The sequence below is a fragment of the Ips typographus genome, linkage group LG11, assembly GCF_016097725.1.
Source record: "Ips typographus isolate SLU linkage group LG11, UJ_Ityp_2.0, whole genome shotgun sequence".
NCBI classification, from domain to species: domain Eukaryota; kingdom Metazoa; phylum Arthropoda; class Insecta; order Coleoptera; family Curculionidae; genus Ips; species Ips typographus.
Window position 1 is genome coordinate 4,031,877 of NC_138432.1, and position 19,097 is coordinate 4,050,973.

A 19,097-nucleotide genomic window follows, 5' to 3' on the forward strand; every position below is an offset into this window, starting at 1 on the left:
TGGACAAAGCAGTCCCAGTCAGGCTGATTCAATCCCCGATCGAAATGTTATTTGGTCGGGAAAACCCTTGAAATTCCGGTCGGAAAGGCCTTTGAATCTCCGGCTAGAAAAGTCTCTGAATCTCGGTTGGAAAAGTCCCTGAATCTCCGGTTGGAAAAATCTCTGAATATCCGGTTGGGCCGAACACAATGCTGTGTTGGAAAATTGGGCCGATACAAAATAATTCAAAAGAACTAACAATAAAACCAATTTACCTGTAATTCGCCCAGATGATCACGGATTAAAAATTCACACGCGCCACACCGCTCAGAAAAAAGATCAGATGTCGGCAGTTCGGGTGCTGTGGTGGTAAAGAGACCGATATCACAAAGTGGGGTGATTAAATAGGCCCCATGGCACCTGACACAAAGAAACACGACCACAAACCGACGCTTCCCCGACAAAAATCGAAACCAATCACGTGACTACGGCACCTGATAACTTATCAGGTCACGCACCCACATTTACAACAAAATGTGCACAAAGTGCAATTGGAGGATTTAGGCGATCGGAATCGGTCTACTAGTGTAACTAGGCCCATGTACATTAAAAACACAAATCAAACGAGTTAACGGACGAAAACTCTATTTCGTACGTAACAAATTAATACTTTTATAATTATCAATAAAAAAAAAACCAAACATCTATGTAGCTAAACAGTCTAGGAAAATTGTATCCAGCAACTGTTGCCCTACAATACGAACGACAAAACCTTTTAAGAAATTTTAAATTCTTAACCGTGCGTGGTGTCATCCTCGACGAAATCCCTGGCAACCTCCCGAGTGACGCATTCAACGTGACTGACTTTGTTCCGGAATTTGACGCCGTAAAACTTGTGCGCGTGCTCGAGCAACTCGGGACGGAACGTGGTGGTGATGAATTGGGCGGTGGAGGACAACTCGTGGATCATGTCGGCCACCGCTTTACGATGCTGCGCGTCCAAAGCCTGATCGATTTCGTCGAATAAGTAGAATGGGGCGGGGTCGCATTTTTGAATGGCGAATATCAGCCCCAGCGCCACCAGCGACTTTTGACCGCCCGACAATTGGTTCATCTCTTTCATTTCGACGTCGGCGCTGGTGAACGAAATCCGTACTCCGATACCTAGAAAGAAAAACGTAAAACAATGACTACGTTTATACCGTAGCTGTCAGCCAAACCTATGCTAAATTTGACAGCTGTCACTTGGCTGAAACTGAAAATATTTTGAATTTTACACATATTTCTACAGAAATATCAATAACTTGGACACTAATCAGGTTTAATGACTGATATCTTAAAAAGTAGTACATGAATGTAGCTGAAATTGTTGACAGCTGTCAATCAAACATAGGACAATAACTATACTCAATTCGACAGCTGTCACTTGGCTGATTATTTGATCTTCGTCCAATGAAGAAGTGTGCGGGAACAGTCAGAACTGAACCAACCATCACCAACCAATAAAAACAATAAACTTACCAACAAACACGTCCGCGTTCGTATCCTGCGGGGTAATATCACGGCCGTCCTCGCTGTCGGTGGTCCTCATTACCAACTTAGCATTCCCGGCGGGCACTAATTTTTTGAAAACGTCAGTAAAATACTTGGAAATTTGTTTGAAAGTCGTCTGAATCGCCTCGACTTTTCGATGCTCCAACACATCAATCAGCTCCTCAATACTCGCTCTCCTATAAACGTCATGTTACCCAAAAATGTAGCAAGTCCGTCCCAGGACTAGTGGCAGTGACGTAGTAATTGTCGTTCCTTTTCTATTAAACGTGAATTGGCGTATGTCATTTACGAGTTTTCATTTTTTTCCAGCTGTAATTTGAATTTATTGATTTAGTTCCTATTTTCTATTTACATTCCCAGCTGATTAATCTGTACCTGTCAAAGACTTTTCAATCTTGTATTTGGCCTTCTAAGGTCACGTGACTGTTTCGTATACATTTCCAGCTTAATCTTTACCTGTCAGAGGTTTTTCAAGCTTACAATTGGTCTACAGAGGTCACGTGACTGTTATGTATGTTATTTTCATGGTTTTTACCTATAATTTGAGTTAAAAAGCGTTTCCCAAGCTTGTAATTGACCTTCTAAGGTCACGTGACTGTTTTTTTATGTTTCTAGGTTAACCTTTACTTAGCAAAGGCCTTTCAAGTTTAAAATTAATCTACAAATATCACGTGACTGTGGAGTATGGTATTTCCATGTTGGTAGTTGAAATTTTGATTAAAAAGTGTTTCCCAAGGCTGTAATTAACCTTCTAGGGTCACGTGGTTGTTTTGTTTACAGTTCCAGCTTAACTTTTATCTGGCAGAGACCTTTTCAAGCTCACAATTGGTCTACAAAGGCCACGTGACTGTTGTGTACGTTCCGAATGGTATTTTCATGATTTTTGGCTCAAATTTAGGTTTAAAAGCGTTTTTTAAGCTTGTAATTGACTCTCTAAGGTCAGGTGACTGTTTTGTTTACATATCTAGCTTAATTTTTTGAGATTTTTAAAGTCGAAATATAATAAACCTAAAAGCACGTGATTATTGTTTTTTTTTGTGAATAAAAAATGGTTTAAGTCACTTGTTGTATAAATAACTATTCATTGCATTGTATTTACAACGCATTGTATGTATTTTAGTATGTTTTATGTCACACATGGAGTGATACTCTCATTCATAGAGAAAAACCACATTTCTGCACTGATACGAGGTAATATCAGAAACTTTTCCTTGATCTGTCGGTAACAGAAAAAAGAAGTTTTTTAAAAAAAACGGCACTTTAAAAACCTGTGTAGTTCAACAAAAACAAAGCTTTATAAATCACCATCAAAGACATTTCAATATGACGTCATTGCCACTCCTCCTGGGACAGAAATTCCACTCAGTAGTACACTTACCCTCTCTCCAGTTCTTCCAATCTCTTTTGAAGCTTCTCTCTCTGGTCGGAGAAACTCATAAACTGGTCCAGAGCTTTCTTGTTGACGTGACTAAACTTCTTTAATTGCGCGTTAGTTTTCTCGAGTTCTTTAAAAAGCACCTTCGAGGGCATTTTAACGTAATAGTCGTACAATTCCTGTGGCGGCAACGCGCCTAATTGATTGATCTTTTCCACGCTCTCCTGGATTTTCGCCTCGAGCAAGTTCTGCTTCGAGGCGTACTTCTCTAAATGTTTGGCGTCCTCGTCAATTTTGTCTTGACAGTCTTTTTCGTTTCGCTTCCATTTGTCCAGCTCGGATTGTTCCTGTTTCAACTTTTTACCCATATCTTTCAGTTTTGTTTCGATCGTGCTGAGTTCTTTGTTAACTTTTTCGATTTTATTGTCAATTTCCTCCAGTTCGCTTTTGCAGTTTATCAGTTGCCGTTTACGGTCCTCCAGAGAAATTTCCTGTTAAATTATTTAAAATATAGCGTGAGCCACGATTTAACAATTTAGGTTAATGTAGTATTAAATAAAAAACTAAAAGGTCCTTCTACGTAAAAATTATATCACACAAAAACGGCTCCTAGGTAACGAGGCACGCATCATTTCTACACTGGAAAACCGCCCCCAATTTTAAAATTTTCTTTTTTGACTTGCATGCAGTGTAACCATCGCTTCCAATATGTATATTATTTTATTATAAAGTAAAAATCTCGATCCAATAATTTATCAATATTATAATATTACTGATTGTTATTCTTCAAGTTTTGTCTGTGTTAACAGTCTGATAAGGCTAGATTCAACAGTTTGCAGTAGGCAATTTTTTTAGACCTTTTGCAACATTCTCCAATATTTATTAGTTTTTAAAGGTTCTTACACTTTTTGCAAAATATTTCTAGTAATTTTTTAAGGTTTTTAGACCTTTTCCAACCTTCTTAGAAAGTCTGAAACATTTCCAAGCCTTTAGGAAGGTTTTATACCTCTTACAAAAGCTCTAGGCATATTTCAAAATTGCTAGACCTTTTGTAACATTTCTAGGCGTGTTTGAAGGTTTTTAGATTGTTTGCAACATTTCTATACTTTTTCCAACATTTAGGAGCCTTTTGCCTAAATTTAATCTGTTGAAAGTTTCTAGACTAGTTGAAAAGGATTTGGAAGCTTTTAGAATGTTCCAAAAGCGTTTGGAAGCTTTTGGAGTTTCTAAAGTGTTTTGAAAGCTTTTGAAACCTTTTTAGACTACTTCAGGAGCATTTAAAGGTTTTAGGACAGTTTAAAGAGCATATTGAAGGTTCTGCAATGCTTTAGAGACAACTGGAAATCTTATATGGTTCTAGAAATTATTGGATAATAATTTCTTTTAAACTGCTCTAGAATGGTTTTTAAACTGTTTTGAAAACTATTGAAAGCTTCTAGACTAGTTGATAAGCATTTAGAAGCTTTTAGACTGTTCCTAACCCTTTTGGAAGCTTCTAAGTCGCCTCAGGGGCATTTGAAAGCTTCTTCACACTGTTTTGGAAGCGTTTGAAAGTTTATTAGACTACTAGAAGGTTCTGAAGACATTTGGAAATCTTAGACCGTTCTAGAAATTGTTGAAAGCTTTTAAACTGCTCTAGAATCATACGGAAGCTTTTAGACTGTGCCAAAGCCTTTTGGAAGTTTCTATGTTGCTTTAGGAGCATTTAGAAGCTTCTGAAATCTTTTGAGACTACTTCAGGAGCATTTAGAAGATTTTAGAACAGTTTAAAGAGCATATTGAAGGTACTGGACTGCTTTAGAGACATTTCGGAATCTTAGACCCTTCCAGAATTTATTGAAAGCTTTGAAATCTGTTAGAAATCTAGTTGATGAGCATTTCGAAGGTTTTAGACTGCTCCTAACCCTTTTGGAAGTTTCTATGCTGCTTTAGAAACATTTGGAAGCTTCTAGATACTGTTTTGGAAGATTTTGAATTTTTTTTAGACAACTTTAGTAGCATTTGGAAGGTTTTTCGATAGTATAAAGAGCATATTGAAGGTTCTGGACTGCTTTGGAGACATTTGGCAATCTTCTAGAAATTCTAGAGGTTCTAGAAATTGTTGAAAGTTTTTAAACTGTTTTGAAATCTGTTGAAAGCTTGTAAACTAGTTAAAGAGCATTTTGGTAGCTTTAAGATCTGTAATTTCGTTTCGAAATGGCGAAATTTTAAAAATAACCCAAAAACAGTCCAGGTTGATGAGGGATTTTCTAACAGAGAATTTCATTTAAAATTTAGACAATGTATGGAGGATTGTTCAACTGTCTTTTTCAACTCAATCAACTTCTGAAATGATCAGCAATTTTACCAACCTATAATACTGGACATGAAGAATATCACACAAATAATCGGGTGAATATCGAAAAAAACAATTAGCATACTATTTGAAGGATTTTTCGCAAGATATACTGTTTCTGTTCGTTATCTATGCATTGCATAAAATCATTGATTTTTCTTTGGTTAGTTCAAATAACCCTTTACTAACCATTGTTATTCGCTGTTAGAAATTAAGAAAAAAAACAAGTATACAACACTAAAACATACCTGTAAGGCGTGCAACACTTCATCGCGTCTCCTTATTAAATTGTTAGTCAGCAAATTCTCCAATTTATTCTTTTCGGCTTCCAATTTCATTCGAGTACTGAACGCCTCCTTGTTCTCCTTTTGCAGCCTTTGAATGTCGTCGTTCAACGAATCCACCTGTTGCTGATCAGCCACAGACAGAGACGACAACAACTCTTGGTGCAGTTCCGACTCCAAATTCTCCTTCGTCGTCTGCATGGCTTCCAGGCTCGACTTGCATTGCGTCAACGAGCGCTCTTTCGGCACTCGGAACTTTTCAATGTTTGACAGTTCCTCCTTCATTAAGCGCAACTCGACTGAAAACTACACGGTTACGCAACGTTTCGAAGAAATGTCATTCGACAACCACCTTTCACTTTGTCGTAAATGACTTTAGCTTTACTGTTTTTGGTCTCAATTTTCTGCATATCGGTTACGATTGCATTGATGTTCGCTTCGGTTTGAGTAAGCTCGTTTCGTAACGATTGCAGCTCCTTTTCGCACTGTTGAATCTGCGAAATCGTTTCGGTGCGGTTTTTCTGCATTTCCAATCTCGACCTGGACGTGTTAAAGTAGCCGCCTGTTAGGGAACCTTTGGACGATACTTGATCGCCTAAAATGTTTCGTTTTTAACTGTTAAATGCTTGCTAATTACGGTGGAATTCTACCGTCTAAAGTGACGCAGTCTAGACCGGAACTTCTAGCCAATTTAGTGGCCGCGTCCAAATGTCTGCATATCAAGGTTTTTCCAAACAAATACTTGATTGCTTTATCGTATTTGTTCTCGTAGAGTAGTTTTGACACCATCGGAATTGCATCCTACAATAATTTACTTAAAATACTATTCATATACAGTGTGTCCCACATTGGGATCTCTGTAACCGTAAGAACTACAGAGTCGGTTAAATGGGGAAAGTTTGAGAGGATTTTATGTGAAACTTATTTCCGGTTTTCAAATTAAATTATCTTTCTCCCTTTTCCGGAAAATTGGAAAAACGTCAGAGGCTGCATTTTAAACACTCTTTAACAAAGCCAAAGAGAGTTTTGAAACTAACACATTACTAAGGCACTTTTTTACGTAGAACACAGAGATATGGATGATACAAATTTTTTAACCTTCTAAATGCTCCTAAAGCAGCATAGAAACTTCCAAATGGCTTTGGCACAGCCTAAACGCTTCCATATGATTCTAGAACAGTTTAACAATCTCTAGAACCGTCTAAGATTTCCAAATGTCTCCAAAGCAGTCCAGAACTTTCAATATGCTCTTTATACTATTAAAAAACCTTCGAAATGCTACTGAAGTAGTCTAATAAAATTTCAAAAGCTTCCAAAACAGTGTGAAGAAGCTTTCAAATGCCCCTGAGGCGACTTAGAAGCTCCCAAAAGGGTTAGGAACAGTCTAAAAGCTTCTAAATGCTTATCAACTAGTCTAGAAGCTTTCAATAGTTTTCAAAACAGTCTAAAAGCGATTCTAGAGCAGTTTAAAAGCTTCCAATCATTTCTAGAACCATATAAGGTTTCCAGTTGCCTCTAAAGCAGTGCAGAACCTTCAATCTGCTCTTTAAACTGTCCTAAAACCTTTTAAATACTCCTAAAGTAGTCTAAAAAGGTTTCAAAAGCTTTCAAAACACTCTAGAAACTCCAAAAGCTTCCAAAACAGTATCTAGAAGCTTCCAAACGCTTTTGAAACATTCTAAAAGCTTCCAAATCCTTTTCAACTAGTCTAGAAACTTTCAACAGATTAAATTTATAGGCAAAAGGCCCATAAATGTTGCAAAGAATCTAAAAACCTTCAAACACGCCTAGAAATGTTACAAAAGGTCTAGCAATTTTGAAATATGCCTAGAGCTTTTGTAACAGGTCTAAAACCTTCCTAAAGGCTTGGAAATGTTTCAGACTTTCTAAGAAGGTTGGACAATGTCTAAAGATCTGAAATGATGACAAGAAATATTCCAAAAAGTGTAAGAAGAAGAAGCTTCCAATAATTTCTAGAACCATCTAAGGTTTCCAGTTGCCTCTAAAGCAGTGCAGAACCTTCAATCTGCTCTTTAAACTGTCCTAAAACCTTTTAAATACTCCTAAAGTAGTCTAAAAAGGTTTCAAAAGCTTTCAAAACACTCTAGAAACTCCAAAAGCTTCCAAAACAGTATCTAGAAGCTTCCAAACGCTTTTGAAACATTATAAAACCTCCAAATGCTTTTCAACTAATCTAGAAACTTTCAACAGTTTTCAAAACTGTCTAAAAACGATTCTAGAGCAGTTTGAAAGCTTCCAATAATTTCTAGAACCGTCCAAGATTTCCAAATGCCTCCAAAAAGCAGTCCGGAACCTTCAATATGCTATTTAAACTGTCCTAAAACCCCATAAATGCTCCTGGAGTAGTTAAAAAAAAAACTAAAACTTCCAAGACAGTGTCTAGGAGTAGTAAAGTAGTCTAAAAAGAAAAACCACATAAAATTCTCTAAAACTTTCCCCATTTAACCGACTCTGTAGCTCTTACGGTTACAGAGATCCTAATACATGTAGAACCAATTTGGGACACACTGTATATGTAAAACGGTTAATTGTATATATCTTCAGCTAAAAATTCAGTTTTTGTTTTGGCTAGAAACATTTTTCAATTTTAGTTTAGAATATTTTAATAACCAGTTGAGTTAATAACGCCATTTTTGATGTGAATTATAGAAAATACAATGCAGAATAACAAAACCACAATTCACTAACCTCACTGGATTTCTTCACCAGTTTTCTTAGTGTCAATGTGTTCAATTTTAGAATTTATAGTTAGAGAATAAGTTTTGGCTTAAATTAGGATATTTTAGTAACCAGTAAAGTTATTAACGCCATTTTTGATGCGAATTATAGAAAATACAATGCAGAATAGAAAGGCAGAATAACAAATCCAAAATTCACTAATCTCACTGGATTTCTTCACCAGTTTTCTTAGTATCAATGTATTCAATTTGACAATTCTTAGTTAGAGAACAAATTTTGGCTTAAATTACGATATTTTAGTAACCAGTAGAGTTATTAACGCCATTTTTGATGCGAATTATAGAAAATACAATTTAGAACAACATATCCAAAAGATGTTGCTGATACGTTGTCACATTTCGTCGTTTGGTTAAGTCAAAATGTCTTTTGACATTAGTAAACGACATTGAAAAAATTATGAATTTGAAATAACAAATTTTCTCTGAACTGGATTATTCACAATACAATTTGCTGTAAAAATGCAATTAATGTCTTGCACGTAACACTTGAAATATTGCACAAAAACAATTCTAGTAAAATCACAAAAACTTACCGGATCGTTAGGATAATCCTGTTCGCGTACATTCAGCCGATTCAAAGGCATGAAAGTGACCTCACCCGGCAATTTTTGCTTATTCATTTCTTTCATAATCATTGTCCCGATCCTGTCATTTTCAATCACGTGATGAAACAACCGATTGCCGGCAGTCACCTCTACGGCAATGTAAATACTTTTCTCGCACTCGAAATTTTCGATAACCGGGCCGTAAAATCCTTTTACTATATCGGCATCTTTGCCACCTCGAGCTGAAAATAGCCGTGACAGTTTAAACGCGCCGAACAATAAAGTGAACCTAACCTATAAAAGTGTCCAACACTTTCCTGACGCTGTCTCGGCCGTTCAAAATGGGTTTGCCCACCATCGATCTCAGTTGCTGATCGGCTTTACCCAAATCCTCTTTCAGCGAAGAAAGATTCGTTTGGACGTTGTTCTCTTTACGCCACAACTCGCTAAAAAACAGTTTTAACATTGCAGCAAAACATAAAATGTAAAATTAGTTTGAATGTCTCCAAACAGCAAAGTCAGCATAATTCACATTCAAAACTATACAGAAGCGGCCGTTAGGGAGCGCAACAACTAGTAAAGGCTGGAGTTTGTCAGCGAACGTCACTAGTGTCAATTATTCGCGTCAAATTCAACAGGTTGTTGTCACATTTTTTTTCTGATGTGACATTTGTCTGTTTGTTTGACACGTACTTTGAACTTAAAACGTGACAACTGTCAAATCCGTCCCATAAAGCTACAAAACTAGAAAAACGTACTTTCACAAAATTGAAAACTAGTGAAAATCAACTGAATTGCATTTTATAGGTTCTTGAGTGTTATTTTGACAGTTATGACAGTTTGCTCTTTGTTTTATACGTATTTTATACTGTCGTGGACGTTTCAACTGTCAAAATCCGTCCCATAAAGCTATAAAACTAAAAAAATGCACTTTCACAAGATTGAAAATTAGTAAAAATCCTGAATTGCATTTTATAGGTTCTTGAGTGTTATTTTGTTGCTGTTTGGTTTATATGTATTTTTTACTGTTGGGAACGTTTCAACTATCCAGATATCCCATAAAGCTGCAAAACTAGAAAAATGTACCTAGAAGATTGTAAATGAGTCAACATCAACTAACGTCCATTTTATACGTTTATGAATCCTATTTTGACAGTTGGAACATCCAATAGTTTGCTTTACAGGTATTTTAAACTGTCATAAACATAGCCACTGTTAAAATCCGTCGTATAAAGCTATAAAACTAGAAAAACGTACTTCCAAGATTGAAAATGTGTAAAAATCAACTGAATTGCATTTTATAGGTTCTTGAGTGTTATTTTGACAGTTGGCTGTTTGTTTGACACATATTTTGAGCTGTCGAAAACGGAAAAGTAGTTCAGACTGTGCAGCTAAAAATTCAGCTCGATTAGACCACAAATCCGGAAATAATCACATTCTAAACAATGCAGAACCTTGATTTTTCGACAATCCAATTGCTATTTTGTAAAATTTCAAAAACAAAAACTTACTTTCTAGTTGCTTGATGTTGGTCCTTGCTCTTTTTCAACTCGTAGCACTGTTTGTTGTAATCATCAATGTAATCCTTCTGCCGTTCCAATTCCTGAGACTGCTCCTCGATTTTCTTCATCAATTCTACAGTTTTCTGGGCGTCTCTCTTCAAATCAGCTTCCAGTTTGTCCTTATGATCCTTCTTGTCTTTGATTTGTTTGTTCAGCGACTTGAGCTCGTTCTGAATCCACCTGCAAAGTTGCGTTAGATTCCTCCCTCACTGAAATCGGAAAAAACAAAACCTGTCCCGATCTTCTTTCGATTTAAAGTGACTTCCACGTCCTTGTTTGGCGTATAGTTCCTTCCTTTTTTGTTCTTTTAGAGCTAGTTCTCTAGTACACTCCTCTTCGCGCGCTTTCTTCTCCTCGTACAACGGCTTAATCTTCTCCAGTTCTGCTTCCTTTTCTTTGATTGTTTGTGTGAGTCGAGCCAGCTCGTTTTCGGCCCGTTCTTTCGATTTGTTGTCGCCTTGTAGCTCTTCGGACAAATCTTTGATGTTAAAATCCAATTTCGTTTTTTCCTTAATCAGATGTTGATGATCGTTGCTCAGAATGTCCCGTTCCTCCTTCAGAGACGTCAGTTCCTTTTTCATTTCTTTTATTTTCTTGGCTAACGTTTTAATGGTTTCTTGGGCGGATTTTAAATTTGAGGCCAGTTCTTTTTGCTCTGATCCTGACTGATCTCTTTGGCGTTCCAACTGAAATTGTATAGAAGATTTCAAAATAACAAAAAGGAATAGATTTTACAACTTTTTAATTTTTGAAATTACAAAAAAAACATTTACTTTGATCTTAATAAGATAAGTGTAAAAGTTGTACATAACTGGTGTAAATATAAAGATTTTACGGTCAAAAAAGTTCGTACATCATTATGCAACTGTCAAAATGGTGGTATAAGAGGCAGTTGTGACGTAACTATCAGATTTCAAAGTGTCCTAAGTTCACGTGACAACTATTCTTGACGTCACAACTGCCAAATTTTGCTTCAGTTGAAACGGTGGAGTTATCAGATGTGATGTTGAAGTTTCTCTGGAATTATCAAAGACGAAATAAACTTTACATCCTATTGGACGGATTTTTGACAGTTTGAGACGTAACAATCAAAATAGTCTGAATGTCACGTGACCACTGCGCCACAACCGGAACGCGGAAAAAATATCAAAGACGAAATGGACTTTATAGGTTAGGTTTGTAGTTAGGCAGGTTTTTGACAGTTGTGACGTAACCATCAGATTTAAAACTGTCCTAGCTTACGTGACAACTATCCTTGACAGTACAACTGTCAAACTCTTCTCCAGTCAAAACGTAGAGTTATCAAAGTGACAGTTTTAATTTCTGCCAATCGGCAGGTTTTTGGTTGTTTTCTTTTTTGGGTTTTGACAGTTATGATAATCACGTAATGCAAGCAGAGTATTAAAGTGTTCCTTAACGTCCCAACTGTCAAATCTAGGCTTCATGGAACTGTAAACACAACTTACAGTGCAATTCCTCAAAGAAACACATTTACTTGGCATTTGATACTTTCAAGTCACTGATGAGTGAGTTTTGACAGTTATAAACGCTGTCAAATGACGCAAGCAAAGTATTAAAGTGTTTGTTAATGTACCGACTGTCAAATTTAGCTCCATGGAGCTTTAAACACAATTTCCAGTGTAATTCCTCAAATTAGCAAATATTTCAAATTTTATACTCTCACGGCATTGGTGAGTGGGTTTTGACAGTTATGACAGCTGTCACGTGACGAAAGCAAAATATTACAGTGATTCTTAACGTCCCAACTGTCAAATTTTAGCTCCATAGTGCTTTAAACACAATTTACAGAGTAATTCCTCAAATTAGCAAATATTTCTACTTTTATAATCTCACGTCATCGCTGAGTGGGTTTTGACACTTATGACAGCTGTCACGTGACGCAAGCAAAATATTACAGTGTTCCTTAACGTCCCAAATATAAAAATTTTAGCTCCATAGAGCTTTAAACACAATTTCCAAAGTAATTCCTCAAATTAGCAAATATTTCTACTTTTATAATCTCATGTCATTGCTGAGTGGGTTTTGACAGTTATGACAGACGTCACGTGACGCAAGCAAAGTATTAGACTGTTCCTTAACGTTCCAACTGTCAAATTTGGCTTCATAAGGCTGTAAACACAACTTACAGTGCAATTCCTCAAAGAAACAAATTTATTTGGCATTTTATACTTTTATAGTCCGCTGGCGATTTTTGATAGTTATGACAATGAAGCAAGCAAACTATTAAAGTATTCATCACTTCCGAACTGTCAAATTTGGCTCCATGGAGCTGTAAAAACTACTTGCAGTGTGCTTCCTCTAAACACATCTACTTTGCATCCAAATTCCATTGTTGCTTTGATATGCATTTAACATTTTTTTCTCATGATTCTCGTAACATTTTATCCAAAAATAAATTCCTACTAATTTTCTGAATATTTTATGCACGAAACTCTACACAGACTATTCTCCAAAGATCAGCTGTGAGCACGGCTTATTACCCTGTACAGGGTGTTATTTTTGTACTTATGCTTTCTTTTACCACCCTGAACCTTTTTGTAATATGCCAATGAATTATAAACATATTTTCCTGCAATTCCTTGTGCAATTTGTAAAATGTTTTGTCTTTTAATTTGCCACCAATTGAGATTTTTTTTTTTTTGGAAAAGAATAACGAGTATTATATCAAATCTAGTTGCAAATTACTTATTTGAAAACGATAGAAAAGTTTCTAAATTTAACTAGGAATTGTAATACAATTTTTTTTTACAATATCCATTAAAACTTAAAAATATTGAAAAACAAAAGTTTTTAAATAAAGAACAAGAACTGAAAAGTTCCCACCCTTGACAACAAACAAAAATTACCTGATTTAATAAAAAATCCAATTCAACTTACTTCAATTAATTTCTTTTTGTTCTCAGTCAATTCCACCTCATGAATGATGTACTCGAGAGCGCGTCGATTTTTGTCGTGCAACTGATACTGTTTCAGTTCCTCTTTCTCCTCTTCCAGGGTCGATAATCGTTCCTCAATAGTCGTGAGAAATTCCTTGATTTTTTCGATTTTTCCTTCAGTGTCCTTAAATAATACAAGAGACTCGGCTTTGCGCTCGTCGAAAACCCTCGTCCCGGCCACTTCTCTCAACAATTTTAGCCGATGAGTATCTGGGGCAGTGGCCATTTGCAAGATCTAAACGTCAAACCGATTTAGTGTGTGTGTGTGTGTGTGATTTAAAAAACAGTGTAACTGGTACCTTGCCCTGTTTTACAATGTAGTAAGGGTTGGAGCTAGAAAATCCAGCGGATTCGAGCAAATTCATAATTTCGCTTCGAGGGACCGCTTTTTTATTCAGAAAGTACTGGTCTTTGCGTGCCCCGATTACGCGTCGCAAGTAGATTTCTTCATGCTCAATCTACCAAAAAAAAAACTCACTAATAACATGTTTTATTTATAGAAAATAAAATGCACACATTTTTATTATTTATATTATAGGCTTGTTACAAATATGACGTTAATTTTTTGTCCAGAAAGAGATAAAACAAACAAAAAGGTTTGAATAGGCTTGTCTAAGAAATTTTTGTTTTATGGTAATTAGTAGTACTTGGAAAAATATGGAACATATGTTTTTTTTTGCTCTTGATATATTTAAATGCAAAAAAATCACAGTGCTAACGTTGATTTGAATGTAATTTTCAAGCTTTTCCACGTGGAAAAGGTATTTTAGAGTCTAAAAAACTGAAAGTTTTTCGGTCTGTGACGGTTTAAGGTAAAAAACAAGCATTTTCACAAATGACAAATAAAAAAATATTCGGGGGCAATACCATAAAAGCTCAGATTTATCCGGATAATTTTTGTGCTTGTCTTAGAGCACTTTGTTTTTGGTGTAACTGCACGAGACCTGTTGTAACTAAGTAGTAAATGGATTTCGCCAAACAGGTCGAGTTTTGTACCATAAAGAAAGTGTGAGAAGACAAGCGGAAAAATTATCCTGTTCAAAATCTGAGCTCGAATGGTATTTGATAAGACAATTCCATGAATATAATCAATAATATAATAAGACTGCGACTGCCTTGAACTGGCAGAAATACATTTTTCTGGTTCTTTTGATTTTCTGCAGTAGAACTCTATCCGAAGCGAGCCATAACCAAAACAATACGAAGAAAAATCAAAATTGACAGTGCCAGCAAAAATCTCAAGGTGAGACATGCAACAATAGAAGTGTAGTAAAAATCCGTGGAAACGATGAAATCAACAGCAAAATTTATCCGATTTTTTTATCCGCTAGCAAACTCTCTTCCTTCCTTATTAGCCGATAGCAAACCGTGTTTTGATGACGTATAATGGCATTTTTTGTACATGAGTGGAATTGTCTGGGAAATTAATTAAGAAGAAATATTCAAAATTCAGAGAATATACTTTGTAAAAAAAAAATTTCGATAATTTACCATTTTCCCTAGTCTTGGTGAACAAAATTACCTTGGCCAATCTCTAAACACACAAACAAAGACAGAATAATTAACAAAATCCAAATACTTACAGGTACACGAGCATCAGAATTGTCGAATATAATCTCGACATAAGCGCTGACAATTCTGGGTCCAGTTCCTTCATGAAGCAGGGACTGTCTCTGTTCAGCTTTAAGATGAGCGTACTCATCGCTTAGCACAAACTGTATAGCTATAAACGGACAAACAAATCAGTAAGAGCTTTATTCGGGTTCATGATTGATGCAAGTATTGCTGTGTATTGATTTACATATCTACAAATCATCCTGCAAATAGTAGTACAAACTAATGAGGATGATATAATACTAAAAGGGAGTGGTCGAAGTATATGAACAAGTTGGCTGAAAGGTTCTAGTTCGTCCAGAGAAACGTGGCGGCGCCACTGAAAACACTGACCCCAAAATACGTCACTTGTCGTTTTGTGGCATTTACGTCACATTTGAAAATTTAAAACAAAAACGTCTTGAAGATTATTGCACAGACAAGTAAAAGTTGATCATAAAATTGGTTTGTTGACAATCATATTAAATAAAGTGCAGGCAAAGGGTGGTCCAGTATTAAATCAGCCCATCAAAAAATAAGTTGACATGCATTATGTCATGTTCCTGAAAAATCCTTCCTAAGGACCCTCCTTCAAATTTCAGTTTAAACAAACGGTTTGTCACTGATTGTTGTGTGCCGGTAAAGCAGTTTTCATGTATTGCTTTTAGTTAGTTTTACCAGAGCTCCATCGTGGCGCTGCTGACAACAATGTGACAAAGTTATTTACTAGGGTAATAATTACTCTCTTTTAGTATTATATTGTCTTGAAAATAAGGATTTTTTTTTCAAGAAAATAAAGAAAATTTATTTATTTAATTTATAGAAAAGGTACATTTTTGTAGGGATGTCAAGTGTTTACCATTATAGTTAGTTTTAGTAGGATTGTATGTTAAGATTAAGTATTACTTGATGAACTTCAAAGGAGGTGAAAAAGGTGGTACGTGGAGGTAGAAGGTGGGAAAAAAGGTTTTTTTTGTTTCTGGTTGTTGATTGTCAAGAGAGACTTTTAATGAGAGCTGCAAAGTCAGTTTTCTAAAAAATTCGAGCAAAAATCAGACTATTGAAGATCAGGGGATCTTAGAAAGCTTTTTCCTTCCGGAACGGAAGTTACTGGGTGTAATACCGAGTGCTACCAGCAATTGTACCGTCTAGTCCACGTTATGACATGGAGCAGATTGTGATAGAGGACCTATTCCAGAAGAGGTTAAATCGATAACCGAGGAGGCCTCCCGGCTGTTACCGAGATACAGCCTTTGCAGTTGAAAATCCACCTCAACGGAAAAGAAGAAGATTGGTCAACTGACGGTTTATTTTGGACAATTTGGACTTTTTGACGAAGAGTATTAGTTGTAAGTAGTTTGTAATTTTTTGTATTAAAGACATTTGTAGTTTCAATGATATATTTAGAAGCAGGATTTTTAGGTAGAAAGTAAATTAGATAGGTTTAGTTATTTACCTTAAAAATAACTTGGCATCCCTATTATAGAATTTTTATTCAAGCTTATTTATTTAAATTTTCTTTATTTACTAGATTATTAAAATGAATGGTCAGGGTGAATCTGATGCCAGTTATGATGATATTATCATGCAACTAGGAGGTGAGGGAGATTTGAGTAAATCTCATCTTCAGGATGATAATAATCATGACAATAACCTCGTTGGTCTAAACACTAATGCCAATCAGTTCAGAATCAATAACTCAAACAAAGCTACTAGCTTTTTCTGGGATCATAATAATGAACCGTTCAGGAACTGTTTGGAGCCATCTGCATGGATGGGATAAGTATTGCTCTATACTGATTTACAAGACTATGTACAAATTATCGTGCAAATGGTCCTAATCCAGATTTGAAACAGTTCAGAATAAATAACCCAAACAAAGCAAAACAATGAGTAAATATTTCAGTGGTTGAATCACTCACCGTAGAAGAAGTTACTCTTGCCGGAACCATTTCGTCCCACCACCACATTGTGACGTTTATCGAAAGGCTCGACAACAGTCTGATCGCGATAACTTTTAAATCCTTGTATGATAACCTGAAGTTTGCTTATTAATAACCAGTAGAAGTCCAATTAATTATAATTACCTGTTTAATGTACATTCTGAGTTGAGTGGGTCTTTACAACATCCAATGTTAAGGTTACTTCAAGTGTCTGCAACAATATAAACAAAATACATATATTAGCAATGAGTTTATAGAGTATCTTGGTAATGAGCACGCAAAAAGCCAAAATATTGTATTTATTTAGCTGTTGAGCTAACTTGAAAGTCAGAAAACATAAAAAGAAGATTTTATTATTAGAAGTAAAGTAAAAAAAGAATTAAAGAAAATTTGAAGTAAAATAAGATAAGAACTTTATGTTTGTTTTAATTATTTTAATTTTCTGACTGTTCTGTGCACCTTGATTGTTGAGTGTTATTAAACTGCCTTCATTGTTAAAACCTGCGTATTTTTCGATGTTCAAACTCATAAAAAAGCAAGCCAAACTTATCATTATACAATCCCAGGTGAGATACTTTTAGAAAGCTCATTTCATTGGCTATCCATTGACGTATAAAACTCTACCAAAAGTAGTACAAATAAGCAAGTTTATTAAAGATTTAACAAGAGAAAACACCAAAAAAAGTGATAAAAAAATTAGTTAAATTTGACGGCCTCTAGCGGCCAAACGGTACAACAAACTTACCTTAATTTTGAATAATCAGACAAAATTATAAAGATAAAGAGTGTTTCATTTGAAAAACTAGACTTTTTGTCCTTTAGAACTGATTTTGTGACCACCCTGTATCATATATTTTGATGTTTTTTTGTATCCACTCTAGAACAAATCTGATTTAACATGAAGAAACACCAAAAAAGCAAAAAAAAAAACCTTTCCTGATATGTGTGTAATTAAAATTGTTTTGGAGATTGAAAATATCAAATTTCACATAGAATGGTAAATATCTCAGAAACAGATCCTAATAGGGATGTATATGATATTAATAAAATGTCATGCAAAATATGTCTAGAATTTGATGTAGAATCTGAAAATACAAAAACATACAGGGTGTCCCTGTTATTGGGAATAATTAAAAATTACTGGGCATTACAATGAATCAGAACAACTCTGTATTTTTAAAAATAAGGAGGACGCATGCACTTTAAGGCCTCGTTGTACAATGACAGTTTAAGTCAAAGTAATGTTTCTCTTGAAAGAGGTTCAAAAGCCACTGTTGTACAACTGGGCCTAAACCGACCAAGGTGTGAAATTCAGACTGTGACTTTTTTTACCTGTTTTGTCACAGTCTAAACCATGTTGAACTTAAGCTTGGCTTGATGTATTTTGACTAGAATGTTGCTTTAAGAAAGAGGTTTATCTAACATCTACTTTATGCTGAAACCCACAGGTTCTCTACTTCGAACCCTGGAAACCCAGCTTCATTTTTCTTTAGGTTAGGTTGGGTTAAATATTGATGGCTCATTGGCTACTATTGAAAATAAGTAAATCCACAATTATAGTGTAAAGAAAGAGATATTCTTTAGTTTGCTGTGTCTGTAATCTATTCATTCCTATCTAAAACAAGCTTGAACGCAGGTTACACTTGGGCAACATTGAAACCATACAAAAGCTAGTGTTTCTACTAAGGAACTAAACTCACCAACACACCAACACTTATGGGGCTGCTCACATTAGAGAATAAACACCAAATTGCAAGAATATTCCTAAAAACACAAGTAAAAATCAAATCAAAAGGACGCCAAGTGCCAAAGCAAATGTTTACAAATTGGCCATTGTCATTTGTCAATTATCATTAGCAATTGTTTTTGAGGTATGACAGTACGACGTTGATTGAAAAGGTCACATGACCTGCTGATACTTGTTCTTTTTACTTCTTGTTTAATAACTGTAGACATTTTTGGATCTTATATCCTGAAGTAGTGAAATGAAAGTAACGACCTTAAAATTATTAATGTTGAATTTCCATTCCACACTTGAAAACAGTATTTCTGAAGAGTGATTGACCCGTGACGTCACAGTGGATGCTCGGATGCACTCCGTCATCAACCCAATTCTCAAAGATTTTGACATCCTCGGAGAAAAAGTAATCTCTGGCGAGTAATTTAGCAACTAGCGTCTCATTGATTAATCTGCTTAGGAAATAGGAAAAG

At 35.5% G+C, this 19,097-nt stretch overlaps 1 protein-coding gene across 2 annotated transcripts; it reads right to left on the reverse strand.

Moving 5' to 3' along the window:
- Positions 1–607: 607 nt before the first annotated feature.
- SMC3 (structural maintenance of chromosomes 3) lies at positions 608–18,744 on the reverse strand. Of its 2 annotated transcripts, none has more exons than XM_081990031.1 (16): positions 18,595–18,744; positions 17,031–17,097; positions 16,866–16,980; positions 14,934–15,073; positions 13,650–13,808; positions 13,292–13,585; positions 10,625–11,079; positions 10,343–10,573; positions 9,126–9,277; positions 8,820–9,073; positions 6,178–6,328; positions 5,880–6,122; positions 5,492–5,826; positions 2,912–3,399; positions 1,501–1,709; positions 608–1,143 (listed from the first exon to the last, which is right to left on the reverse strand). In XM_081990031.1, exons 2-16 carry the CDS (start codon positions 17,043–17,045, stop codon positions 773–775), a joined length of 3,612 nt encoding a protein of 1,203 aa, XP_081846157.1. In that variant the 5' UTR covers positions 17,046–17,097; positions 18,595–18,744; the 3' UTR covers positions 608–772. The 2 variants fall into 2 exon arrangements, with proteins under 2 accessions (XP_081846157.1, XP_081846158.1); XM_081990032.1 differs by having other exon boundaries at positions 18,587–18,730.
- Positions 18,745–19,097: the final 353 nt, after the last annotated feature.

Coding starts and splice junctions, on each gene's coding strand:
- SMC3 (XM_081990031.1), bottom strand. Junction 11,080..13,291: donor ACAAAAAGAAATTAATTGAA/GTAAGTTGAATT, acceptor ATACAATTTCAG/TTGGAACGCCAAAGAGATCA. Junction 9,278..10,342: donor CAACATCAAGCAACTAGAAA/GTAAGTTTTTGT, acceptor ACTGTTTTTTAG/CGAGTTGTGGCGTAAAGAGA.